We start from the raw sequence: 14,019 nt of genomic DNA, 5'->3' as shown, positions 1-14,019 counted from the left end.
GTGCTGGTGTTGGTGGAACCTTACAATATTATGAGGCTGGGTTTGATTTGGTATACCCTGAAAAATATGGAAACTTTTGTACAAATGTTTTTGAACTGCTTTTTGGCGGTGTTGGGCGATGTTCCCATTGGTGGCATGTGAAAACATTTCTGGGATTAGCAGATTTATGAAGAAAGTGATGACAATAGTGTTGATAACAATACATTTTTTCAAAGTCTGATGTGCCCCCTAACATTTCATTGTTAGAAAAAGCAGCAGATTTTTCTAAATCAGACAACATATTATTTACAGTTTCATAATCCCAATCATCGGAGGTAATGATATCACTTAATGAAATCTTAAATAAATGTGGTATTTTTAAAAGTTCAGTTAGGCCAAATATACTTGTCCCATACTTTACCATCAGGTATAGAAACTGCTGTAATATTCACTGGTGATAGGTCTCTTCTTTCACGATGTGATGATAGATGTGGTTTCAGAATCACATTCACTTTTTGTGCTGCAGAGCTTTCTTGAAGATAAATTCCATTAATAAGCACATCAAAGACAATTACTGGGCCTATTCAGAAAAGAAAGAAAAGTAACCCGGTTAGCTACCCAGAGTTCTACCCAAGGTGATATCAGGTAAGTCTTTTTATGAAAGTTCAGGAAATCTTTAAATTGCTGTAGATAAGTTATTTTGTCTGGCGTCCTTTCAGGTTCGCTTGGATCCAATGAAAATGTATCAAAGCCAATGAAATAGCCAGATGCAGTTCGATCAATTTTCGGTAATTCCGCAGATTTTGTGGCACCTATAGCTTGCTCTCGTTGGGGCACGTTGACATAGATATCTATGTTTGGTCAAATTAAAATTTGTCTTTATGTTGAGTTCTCATTTTGAACTTCGGTATAGAGCGGAACGAGTTCCATTGCATTGTTGGATATTCCATCATCCCGTATAGATGACCCTTCAAACGTGATGAGTATTTCTGTTTGAACTTCTTGAATAGTTGTGAGAGGAGGGTATCTGTTACTCCGGAGTCCACGTGGCCTACTATTTAGTATTGGCCACATAGTGTGGTTTGATTAAGTCAATTGAGACAAATCTTTTCTCCTTTCTACCGGCAAGAGGTGGCAGAAGTACTGTTCGTGTTCCTTCAACTGCCAGAACAGGTACAGGCTTTCTGTATGATGGCCCAAATTCTTTTTAAACCATGCGCAAGCTGTTTCAGGGTGACTGCATTTCTAATATTTTCTGCAATCTGAATTGCATTTGCATCTTCCCCGTCATCCGTGAGGTGCAAGTTTTGCACAACTCCTCTAGCGTTATCCGCGTGTTCAGTCATAGTTTAAAGGAAGAAGTATTTTACAAGGGCACTTAAGATAAGGTGTTTTGCACAATTTTAGGAACACTGTGCCCTTCAAGCTTAATTAACCAACAGCTAATAAATAGTATTTTTGCCTACTCAGCTGTGGCGGAGTTTAGCCTACCCACTCCAGACGTCTCTGGTGTTTTGTGAATAGGGATTTCTGAGAATAGCACGACTGAACTACTCAGATTCTACTGTTAAATAAGAACCCAACCAACATTGATGGCGCCATGTTGTGTAGTTCCTATAAGAAATATACAGCATCTGCACGTTTAGACAACATACACTGTAGGATTGGTGTCAGACAAACTCGGATCACCCCCACCGGGTAGGTTGGCTCTCTTTGTACCAACTAGCTCACAGTGTCACTAGAATCTCCTCTTACCAAGGAGAGAACAGTTCTTGGCAACCATCAAAGATGACAACCATGATCCCTCAGGACCGTGGAAACATTATACTACCTTTCTCTCAGTCACTCGTGCTTACTTAGTCTGTCTCAGAGAAATACACAGACTAAACAGGCTGGGCATTTTCAATATGAATTTATTGAACAGTTGTTATTCTGGTGAATAATAGATGAGCTGTTACAACCATTAGTCAATATAAGAGACAAATGATTAGCAGTACTATAAAGGTAAATGGATGGTATAGCTTTACCATCTTTCAATAATCCTGATTACATATGAATATATAAAACACATGAAAAAAAGATGCTTACTCCTACAATGCTTCCCTAACTAGATGTACCTTAGTGTACCTAGCATGTATGTAGGTGTTAAGCCAAGAATCCATCTAGGATTTAGTCAACTCTATTACCTGAAGTGAGAGACTCTGGGACCCCGTCCAGGTCTCGAGTTGGACACCCCACAAGGGATGTTAGGCCACTGCGAGCTGGACTGTTTGCATGCAGGAACCTCAGAGTCTCTTGTCAGTGTGTCGGACGGGAAGACTCAGTCTCCTCTGTCTTATCTTAGCAAAATGTGATGTATATACACCCATAGGTCTCCCCAGGGGTCCTACCTTGCTGTATTACTGTGTTGGTCTAAGGATGATGTTGGGCATGAACTTTGTACATAGATTTTATACTGGAGATGGTAGTCCTGCTGTGCTTCCAAGAATCCTCATGCAGAATGTATGAGATTTCAAACTAGGGAAAACACGTATTCTGAATGCAGTCTAATATCTAGGTAAAAGGTCAGACCCTGTACACTGTGACATGTGTAATGTAGGGAGAGAATATAGGTGAAGGGTAATGAGATTACCGGGCCTATATTATGATACCTATATGGAATATAAGACTGGGGCCTAGTGTTTGAAGTAGAAGCCATGATAGTAGTTGTGGACAAGTCACACACCAGGCCCCAGTGTCAGCCATCTTGGCAGTACATTTCCCCTCACTGTCAGGTTTCAGTTGTGCTGTTTGGGCTGGGTGGGAAGAGTGTGTGTGTAGGACAGGGCATGATGGGAAGAGATGGAGTGAGTGCAAACACTCTTCCTCCCACCTAGCACAAACCGGCCAAAAGGAAGTGTGGTGTCCTGACAATGAGGGAAAGTGAACTGGCAAGATGTCTAACACTAGTGCCTGGTGTCTGAGTTTACCACAACTCCTATCATGGCCTTGTGGTTTGAACAGCAGTCCCCAGTGTCAGCCATCTTGCTAGTATATTTACAGTCACTGTCAGGTATGCATAGTTCCTGGTGGTCTGTTTGGGCTGGGTGGGAAGGTGTGTGTGTGCCAGGGTCTGATGGGGGATATAGTCAGTGTAAAGACTCATCCTCCCACCCATCTCAACCAGCTCATCTGGGCCTATGGGCACCTGACAGTGAATGGATGTGTACTAGCAAGATGTCTGACACTGGAGTCTGGTGTCTGAGCTGACCTCAACTCCCACCAGTGTCAGCCATCATGGCAGTATATTGTCACTCTGTCAGAAAAGCAAACTTCCAGGTGGGCTGGAGGGCTGTGTGGGAGGAGAAGTGTTTACTGTCACTACAACTTCCATAAGGCCTGGGCCCACACACACCTTCCCACCCATCCCAACCAGCCTACCTGGGACTCTGCTTTCACAGGCAAGATGTCTAACACTGGTGACTGGTGTTTGGAGCACAAAGCCTTGTAAGTTTGGAAGAAGTGTGTACATGGCAATAGTTTTCAGCCTTTTTATTTATTTTCATTGCAGGTATCAAGTTTATCTGTATCACATACACATCACATGCTCATTAACTTTTGATTTTTGTAATCAAAAAATAGTCATTTAGTTAACTGGGTCCATTACAGAGATGTCTGCAGAGGTGTAATTGCTAACTGTAGTGGAATGTAGAATAGCTACCTACCAGACTCTGTTCCTTCTGTGTGTCCATACACGCCTTCTGGCGTAAGGATGGCATGCACCTTCTCCTCCCAGGAAGTAAAGTGCTTAGGTGGTGCAGGAGGGCCACCACCAGTCCATTGTGCATTCTGATGTTCTTCAGCACACAGTTTTTTGACCATCCTTCTCACTTTGTACCATTGTCTCTTGTTATCATCTAGTAAGCGCAGGACATGTGCTTCAGCGTTCACTTTGTTTACTATCCTGTCCCACATCCTATTTTTCTGGGTGCGGGGAGTCTGTACTACTAGGGTCCCAAATATCTGTGGCTCTACTTTGATGATTTCATCTACAAGCACTATCAACTCATTTTCTTTAAATTGTGGCTGCTTCCTCTGGGGCATGGCGAGGATGAGGGTGAATGTAAAAGAAAGGGTGTTTTAAAAAAAAAGGTATTTAAAAAAGTGATATGTGCAAGTTGTGGGGTTGATGAAGTGTGTGAGTGTGTGCAATGCGGAGATCAGGGAATTGCCAGTGACTCCTCTCTTGTGTTAGCAACAGTATTGCGTGAGCAAAGCATCATGGTCATTTTTTAGGTCTCTATATAGGTGGATTGGTGGGCATGTCTACTATTTAATTTTGTATTTTATTTGGCGCTGCCTATGCTTGTTGTTGTGACTAATTGTGGGATTTTACACTTGCCATGTGGAACCCAAACTGACACAGTTCCAAAACTGCGTCAGGTGCATCGTAATCTGTTTGGCGGGTCAACCGATGCTTCTTCGTAACTGGAATGCCTTTGCGACGACATTTCCGACTGACTTGGTCGGTTTGGACTGGTTTCTGATGGACGCAGTGTGGCGGATTGATTTCCGAATGATTCAGTCAGAATTTACCTGCTATACATCGTAATACGGCGGTCAGAGAGGTTGCGGTCGAGTCGATCAGAATGTTTCAGAGGACCAGTCGGTTGGACGGTCTTTCCGACCGACATCGTAATTGAGCCCTTAGTTCCATTCCTATTAAAGTGTGAGCTTTGAAAGCAAATAGTTCTGTAAGTAATGCAATTCATAATATGTTTTTATGTTTTTGTTATGTTAAGCATATTTGTAGAGTGCAATAATCACCCGTGAGGGTATCTAGTCACCTTGCAGATGGGTAGGAAGCTGTCTCCTTGATGGGATTATTAAAAAAGCCAGGTTTTCATTCTTTTGCAAAATTGCAATATCGCACATGTTGTCCTTTTTCTTTGTAGTGTAAATAATGGTTTCAGCTATGGTCCCAATTTGAGACAGATAATAGTGTTTATTCACATTAATCAATTTTAGAGTAAGCTCAAACTCAAAGTTCGATTGACATTACTGAAATTCCAGAACACCACCTTTCTTTAGTATAAGTGCTATTTCTTTTTTTAGGGGGAAGCCTGTGTGAGATAGAAAGAGGTAAAAAGAATCCATGGACAGAGGCTCTATCAATAACATCACAAAGAATATTTCTCTTTTATTTAAACATAACCATACAAGTCTTGTCTTAAGAGTCTCTGATTCTATAAAATACATTTTATTAATTGGATTCCCAAATTCAAATAATGCAATCTTACAAAGATCCTCCTCATCATCATAGAAGTAACTCGTTCACATATACTTCAAAAATGTATTTACAAAGTTACAGTACTCTACTAACAAATAACATTTTTGATTACCATGTTGCTTAAACTTAGTTCAGGTTGAAAGTTCACAGTCATTATTCAGCTTATCATACAAAAATAGGCAGAGCTTTACAGCCATAACAATTTTCAACAATTAATATTATATGTTGTGGCGGTAATGAGCTTTTATAAGAACTGCCAATCTTCTGAGATAGCTTAACTTTTCAGGCATAATATAAGATTTGCAATTGCAGGCACAAGACTGCAATGGAAGAAGTATCATGGATCCACTTTAAACCTTGGCCCTTTTGAAGGGTAAATAATTTCAATGTCAGTCTCTTATCTATTGTAGTACAATTTAGTACTCCTGGAGCATATGCATATGGCAAAATGAGCTTCATTCACTTAAGCTGTATATGTTACAATTCAGTCTTTAAAGGAAATCAACACAGTTTATATACTTCTGGTACTTTAGAAGTATTTTCTCCCAGTTCATATGTATGACTCATATCCACTAAAAAGGATAAATGAAGTGTTTTGCAAATATGAGGTGAATTTAACAATTAAACCTCCATTTAATTAGAGATAAACTCAGTAGGAGTTAGGTTTGACTTAAAAACTTTATTGAGTGTTAGGAAAATATTCCCCAGAAATGTTCAAACCATGGGTGTTTCCAATTATGTGGCCCAACAAGGCAGGCAACAAATGAAAGTGTAAAAATCAGCTGTCATGAACATCAAATCAGTATGCACCACTTGTAGTCGGAGAGTATTCAACAAGGGGGACAATCGAGGAAGACTGGCACAGACATTAGGTATTCACTTATGACTGTTTACATTTAGCCACTCAGGATATTTATATAATTAATACTGAATTCACATACTTAATATTGAATGCAGATTTAAGTAATGTTGTATATTTCCTAATAGAGGCTAAACAGTTCAGTGTTTGGTATATCTTTCCCAAACACCAGACAGAGTTCACATAGTCAGAATCCCATTCCAGACAAAAGCTATAATGAGACGTCCATCTTTTAACTTTAGTTTATCAACACATGCCCTGAAGAGCCTTGTCTCACAATGACCAATTTTTGTCTGGGGACATCTTGCTCTGTTTGAATTAGTTGTGCTACAATTATCTCTGGAAAATCTTTGTTCCAGCAGCAGAATTTCTTCAGTGGATTTGATTGTTGTTGGAGTGCCACCATTTGTATTTGTACGGCTTGGGTATTTCTTCATAAGAAATATTGTTTCATAACCAGTTCTACTGAAATCAAGTTACGTTTTTGATTCTCCGGTTCCTTCACCTCTGGTTTTCTGAAATTTTGCAATCTTCATTTAATATAATTCAATGTAGTTGAAGGATTAGGTTCTGCATGCATATAGCATTACACCAAAGAGAGCATTTAGATTAATGTTTAATGCAGTATGGTGCAGATGAGCTGTCTATACTCACAGGTAAATGTAGATGCAGAGTGTTACCCAACTCTAAATGTTATAAAATATACAATATTTATATTCGGGAGACTATTTAGTAAACATAACACATGAGACAAATCCATACCAGATCCAAGGGAGGGTGCTACACAGTGATGTGGGTTTTTCCTGATTCACCTTTTCCTCATATTCTTGATAGTGGCTTCTTATGCTCCTCAGAGTACAAGATGGGTAGTAAGGAGCAACATCAAAGTCTAGACATCCCTGTAATGGAACAGTGAGTCTGATATCTTATATCATCAATGATCTATGAATTTGTTTATTTATTCTGTACGCTATGGCCCTGGTTATAAGTTAAGGCATTATTTATCACTCTGGTAATTAACAAGACAGTGGGGTCCATTATTTATCGGGTGCAATAAATAACATATATTATGAGTCCATAGGGAATAACATGTGAATTTTGGTGTTTAAAGTGGAAAAATCTGCATGATACAGTAGATACTACATGTTATCCACTGTTAAATGTTAGCAGGTCTGACCTGCTGAAATTTAATGAAAGTTGAGTTTTTTAATTCATTCAACAATTATCAGATTTATTAAATCCCTTTAATCTTGTAATTCCCACTCATGCATCAATAGGGGTTTATGCATGGGTCGGAATATTACGAGCAGCTTGTAATCAGGTCCTATATCAGCCATCCATTGACGGTAGCCATATTTTGTCTTCACCTCCCATATTATAATCTGAATTGGGACACCAACAATTTTAAACCACCTTCCTGTAAGAATAAGGTGTCTGTAGCTGCCTAAGGCTAACTGTGCTCTTTAAAAATGTTCAAGTGTTAAGTGATCTCAGAAAGGATCAGAAAGGAAGGTTTTGAATGATCAAATCGTCACACTGAGCCACATTTTCTGTACATATCAGCAGAAGTGATGTAGACAAAGCAGTGGGATGATGTATGCCCTATGTAACTGCTATTTATGGATTCTCGTGTGGCCATTTTTTTGTTCTTTTTATCTGTCCTAGTATGTACATTTGTGAACGATAAATAAAGAGGCTTTGTGGCAATGTGTGTCAGAGCAGACCCTTTTCATGCTGTGAAGCTAAAGAATGAAGAATCCACCTTAGTGGCTTCACAGTTCTTTACCTTTGTCAGACAGTTTAACATATATGCTGACTTTCTTCAGGACTGCCTGTTGCATCTGGCCACATGCTATGGTGCTAGATGCATGTGTCTGTCTCTTAAGCACTACCACATATGCGTCCCTGTTTTCATTGCTCAAATTTGTCATCCCCTTAACATCTCATTTATTGACTAAATGCATTTAAGTTTTTCTAATATGCTTAACTTCAAACAATTAATGCAGATTAAAGAAGAATCATCATGCAATGACTTGATTCCCTGAGTCACTCCCAAGTGGCATGGCAAACCACCTTAACACATAAACACCAAACCTATCATGACATGCCTAGATGGAGAGAGAGACTGAAAAGTACCATCATCTCAAAACATTTAAGTGTTAAATGTGTGGACTTGATCCTTGGGCAGCACCTCTTACTCTGATGCCAGCTGGTATACTGGTTTGATCATAATGGGATATTTTATTTTTACACAATGCCCTTGCAAGAATCGGATGTCAAAGTGGTATAATGTAACTATGATTAAAAATGTAAAGACAGGAAGGAAAATGCAATTATGTTTTACAGGATTAATGTTGATGTTGGTAACCTGGTAAACTTGTAAGACGATTGGGGTATCTTAAATTTAAACGCCAAGTTAGATAAACCATGTAATGAAATCATATTTAAGCTATTTCACTGGTGTCCCAAATTAATAATAAAGCAAATATGATTTCATATTTCTTTAGTGTAATATTTCAATATACATATTTCTTGTATGCAAAAATGTGAAGACAATGATTATTTGTTTTGCAATAAACAAAAAATGGAATGTAAATATTTAGAACTTCATTTTTTTATCACTGTTAATCGCAACTTCTGGGACTCCTATTTAAACAGGAATTAAATAAGTCTGAGAGATATCTGAGAGAAAGAGACGCAGTCATCTACATATTTTTTCTCGTCCTACTGTAGGAGGATCCCTTTCCTAGAAGATACTGTTTGGTGTTTAGGTCGGGCCTCATCAATATAATGTAGCATTTTGGAATAAAGATACAAACAAGTATTCCAGTGCTAGAAGAGATAATGGCAAAAACCTCCACAGCCACCACAAATTTACCCTGGGTGCTCAGATAGCTTGGAATGAAGGCTAACCACACACTGAGGAACACAAGCATGCTGAATGTGATCCATTTGGCTTCGTTGAAGCTATTGGGTAATTTACGTGCTAGGAATGCTACAAGAAAGCTGACACAAGCTAACATGCCCATGTATCCAAGCATGCACCAGAAAGCAGTACCTGAACATTCATTACACTTCACTATGATGGTCCCCGTCTTCAATTTCAGGTTCTTTTCTGGGAAAGGGGGGCAAAGCAGGAGCCAACTGATACTAATCAGGACCTGAAGAAATGTGCAACAACAAACTGTAATCACAGAAGCATGAGGACCCAGCCATCTCTTCATGCTGCTGCCGGGCTTTGTGGCTTTGAAGACGATGACCACCATGATTGTTTTGGCTAAAACACATGAAATGCTAAATACAAAGACCACACCAAATGCTGTTTGTCGAAGTAAACACGTTATAGGCTGGGGTTCTCCAATGAAAAGTAAAGAGCAGGTAAAGCTCAGCATAATAGATCCCAGAAGAAGGTAAGTAAGATTCCTATTGTTGGCTTTCACGATTGGGGTATCATGAAATTTGATAAAAATGTATAGAAAGAACATTGTTATAAGGATACAAATTATCACAATAATAGTCAAAGTAAGTCCCAGTGAACTGGAGTAGGAAAGAAAATCTAATCTCTTTTGGATACAATCAGTTCTCCTCTCATTGGGCCACTGATCGCTTGGACAGGGCCAACATTTGCTTGAATCTGTAAGAAAAATAAATACCTTGATGATAATCTATTTTAAGAATAAACTTTACACTTGGAACAATTCACAGATCAAATATGAATATGGAGGTTAAACATGAACTATTGTATTAGGAGCACCCTACCTGAAAAGGTAGATTAGGTTGTGCCATTATTCTCTCAAATATCCACCTATTCTTTTACCAGTTGAAACGTTTCCTACATTTGAATCTATTCTTGTTAACCTAGAGCTTGATTTTGTAAACTGAATTTCAGTCTATTTGAAACGGTGCTGCTTTCATTTTGCTAATATTTTGCTACCTGACATTACACCAAAATGTCAGTTCAAAAAGGGCATTTTGGAAATTGCCTATTATGTTATTTCGGTGCTTTTGTGTACATAAACTAATGGACAGCTGTGTCTTTGAAACATTGCCAGGTTGTTCTTTAAAGGTTTCCACCCTTTATCTTGTAGTGCATCAAAACAAATTGTATTTTAACTAAACAGAATTCATGATGTTTATTTCTCGATATTTATTTGTATGATTTAAATATTTTTCTGAATAGTTTACAATTGCTGCTTAATAATTCGCAGTGTTTGTAAGGCTAATATACATTTTGGAAAATTAATAGGAAGACTGTGTCCTAAATATCACAAAGCTGGAAATTCCTTATAAGAGGAGCTTGTCTTACCAGTGATCTGCACATTGAACTTATGTAATATTTGATTTCATAGGTAGGTTGTGGTAACATATTCGCCATGATGCAAATTTGGTTTGATGAGAGATCTTATTCCAAACCCACTACTATGGGAAAACAAATACTATGGGAAAACATATCAGAACAATACATTTTCCAATTCAGAATTCCCTAAGCAAAGTTAAGGTCTGCTTATACTTTGGTGCCATGATCACTGTACCATAGTACTTAATCAGCACCCTAGAGTTGGGGCCCAAAAAGGATGAACTCCATTATTTCTGTCCACTTCTGGATGGATCTCACATGGGGTGCAGAGTCAGGAAATCTTTGCAAAACCATTTTCATGGATGTCCAGATGATGCAAAAAACAGATGTGCATAGGTATGGATAGGTGTCTTGAACTTCACCTGTACATGATGTATGCCTCTTCCTCATTTTTATTTTCATACTAAGCAGTCCACCATCCTAGATAAATGAGTAATAATGACACCATAACAATACAATACAGTTGTATCCACCCTAATAGTCTAAATGGGGGAGAAATACTGCCATATTTTTCTATTAATTGAACAAGTCATTGGGAAAGGTAGATCATGTTTCATATTTCTCATGTCATTTTGAGTGCAGGGATATGATACCTACACTGAGATGAATGTTTACAATAAACACAACACCCTCAGTGAAGTAACACTGTTTTAACTGAACTTCTTTTATTATTACACTGATTGGTAACAGAAAAAAAAGATTAATCTTACAAAAAAGTGTTTTTTATTCAATCAATATTTCAGTGTCTCTGTAGGAGTATACTACCATAGCAGTAAGATGGTAACAGTTCCTTATGAATAGAGAAAGAGAGACTCAGACAGCCAGTTAGGCTTTAGAAGAATGGCAGTGTCTTCAAGTGGGTTAGAGTGTGCCGAGAAAGAGTGAAGGTACTCCTGTGTGGATCTAGAAGTGCCCTCACACACCCTAACAGGTGTATAGCATCATCATTGGGCTGGTGCTCCTCGTGGGGGTGGCGCTGCAGTCCCTCATGGGCCCGTTTGATGGGGCTCTTTGTCGGAGATCTTCAAGGAGTTTGCCGCATTTGTGCATGGGGGTGTGTGGGGCTAAGTGGAAGTGGTGTAGTGAGTGAGGTCTAAAAAGAGCCCGAGGACACTTACAATTTATTAAGGATGTCCTAGGGGTCTAGGTTAAAATATATCACGGGGATGGAGAAGCAATCTCAGTTGCCTGTGTGAGAGGGGAAAATGAAACAAATAGAATCCCTCTTCTCTCACCCGTGTGGTGGATAGTGTGAGTGTGTCAAGGGGTCGCCATGTTTCGCGCCATAAATAGTCCCTAATGGATCTGGGAGCGCTTCATCAGGACCAAAAGAGTGAAGTATGTCAAATGGGAGTCGGGAAAGAGACACCCTATAAACCCATGAGTCCTAAATATAGGAGATATTGTTAAAAAGATAGATAAGAGACACGTCGTCTTTGCGTATCCCTAGTTGCGGCCTATAAAGGAGACAAAAAACACATGGGGGATGGGGTGGGAGAGAAGGGAACAAGAACACAATACAAGGCCGTTAATAACAGTCTCAAGTAATGTGGATAATTAATCTCTGCATGCTTGTGTGTCGGCAAGTGCCCCAGTGGGGAACCTAACTGGACATATGCATACATGTGGATGGAGGGGGGCAAGAATATCCCTGGCATGCGTAGGACTCAGATAAGTGGCCTATGTATAGGGCTAGACTAGGTGATGGGAATGCTCACTAAAAAGTAACACCGCGGGTCTATGGTGTATCTAGTGTGCATACGGGAGGGGTGTCCATATATCATTAATCATGAATTGTGAAAATAAGTGATCTGCTGTGCTCCTTCCTAGCAACGAGCACTACGAGGGTGAGTACAGTGTAGGCATGGACATACCAGAAAAATACACCGTAAATTAAAATATCACTGTGCCTACCCTCCCTTGTTCCAGGACAGGCCTCGTCAGCTTCGCCAAAAACCAGTGAAGGCAGCTGCGAACAAAAACGGCATGGCTATGACATTTAAGCTGCTCGGGAAGGAGACGGCCAGAAAACGGGACCGGTGCCGGTAATAGTACAATATGACAAAATAAAAACGGCATGGCTATGATATTTAAGCCGCTCGGGATGGAGACGACTGGGCTACGATATTTAAGCCGCTCGGTGTAGAGACGGCTAGCAAACGGGACCGGTGCCGGTAATGGTACAATATGGCAAAAAATAATAAGAACAGAAACGGCATGGCTATGACACTTAAGCCGCTCGAGATAGAGACGGTTAGAAAACAGTGCCGGTGCCGATAATAGTACAATATGACAGATATCGTCATTCCAGTGTTGAAAAAGTACTTACTTCGTACTCTTCTTCTGTGCTCCGGATCACCTACCCGGTAGCTTCGGCTGCTGGACGGCAACTCGGGGCAGCAGTATCCATAATATACACACCCTACGGGATTGGTGCAGAGGAGTGCGCGTGACACGTGATAGAGCGTAATGACGATATAGTCGTCTGGCGTTCTTTTGGGGCGGCCATTTTGGAACGGGATCAAATAATGAGAATCCCAATGTAACCGGGATGGCAATAAGAGAGGAACATGAAGTATCAAAGCCCTAAGCATGTAATTGAACCAGACACCGGAAAGGAAGTGGGACAATGTAAACTGACCAAAAAGTGTCAGGGATACATCTCATATATATGTACTTGGGAGACACAGAGATCTATAGACTAGGATGTCAGCTGGAGACACGTGGGCCAATGTCTCCTGGCTGCGATGTTAGGATCTGGTCTCAGTAGTGGTGTAGTACACAGAAGGAGATGGCGGAATGGAACCGATATGTGAGAGGGCAACATTATCTGTTGTATGTATTGTATGGTTATAGTAGTCTCAGGGAACATGAAGCCATATTGTGTCATGTATGCAGTGACTAGGACAGATGTTGTGTGATGCTCCCACTGGGTGGTTCATCTAGTAAGATCAACCCAGGGTATATTATCGTTGAGACCACCACTGTCACTTTTAAGTCTGAAGACCCATCGTTGTTCACGTTCAAACAAAGTAGTTATGGACCATTGAGGGTTGGATTCTATAATGGTCCACTTTAAGCTGTGTGGGGGATGATTTTTCTCCAGAAAATGAGCCTGTAGTCTCGTTGCTGAGCGTTTGCAACGGATCGTACTTTTATGTTCTCCTATGCGTATCTTTATTGGTCGCGCTGTCATACCTATGTAATATGAACCACAGGGACACGTAATCAAGTATACGCAGTTCTTGGTGTTGCAATTAGTGTGGCGATTTTGATGCCATGGTCTCGAAAGTCCAAGTTCCAGTTCTTTGGTTGCCGTCGTCTGAGGACAGACTGTGCATGTACCGCATGGGTAGTGGCCCAACACGGGGGGTAGCGTCCAAAGGGTTGGTTGCGGATTGTTTTTTTTATTTTTTGGACGTGTATGTACCAAAATGTCCCTCAGATTCTCAGTCCTTTTGAATGCGAACAGTGGTATCGGTCCTGGTGATACATTGCCTGTTTCTAATATCCTCCAGTGCTTCTTTTTTGAATTTTGTTGGAGTAGGAGGTGAA

The 14,019-nt window shown here is 40.1% G+C and overlaps 2 protein-coding genes across 2 annotated transcripts in view; both read right to left on the bottom strand.

Annotated features, from left to right (window-relative positions):
* LOC146782673 (extracellular calcium-sensing receptor-like) overlaps positions 1 to 4,062 on the bottom strand; it is a 141,708-nt gene extending 137,646 nt beyond the window's left edge. Inside the window, exon 1 of the mRNA XM_085637173.1 lies at positions 3,684 to 4,062. Coding sequence (XP_085493299.1) covers positions 3,684 to 4,062 — 379 coding nt within the window. The remainder of the gene's footprint in view (positions 1 to 3,683) is intronic.
* A 4,750-nt stretch (positions 4,063 to 8,812) lies between these two features.
* LOC146782672 (extracellular calcium-sensing receptor-like) overlaps positions 8,813 to 14,019 on the bottom strand; it is an 81,641-nt gene continuing 76,434 nt past the window's right edge. Inside the window, exon 6 of the mRNA XM_085637172.1 lies at positions 8,813 to 9,741. Within this exon, the coding sequence (XP_085493298.1) occupies positions 8,813 to 9,741 (929 nt within the window). The remainder of the gene's footprint in view (positions 9,742 to 14,019) is intronic.

Source organism: Triturus cristatus, chromosome 12 (assembly GCF_964204655.1).
Source record: "Triturus cristatus chromosome 12, aTriCri1.1, whole genome shotgun sequence".
NCBI classification, from domain to species: Eukaryota; Metazoa; Chordata; class Amphibia; order Caudata; family Salamandridae; genus Triturus; species Triturus cristatus.
This window is presented reverse-complemented; position numbering and strand designations above follow the sequence as displayed.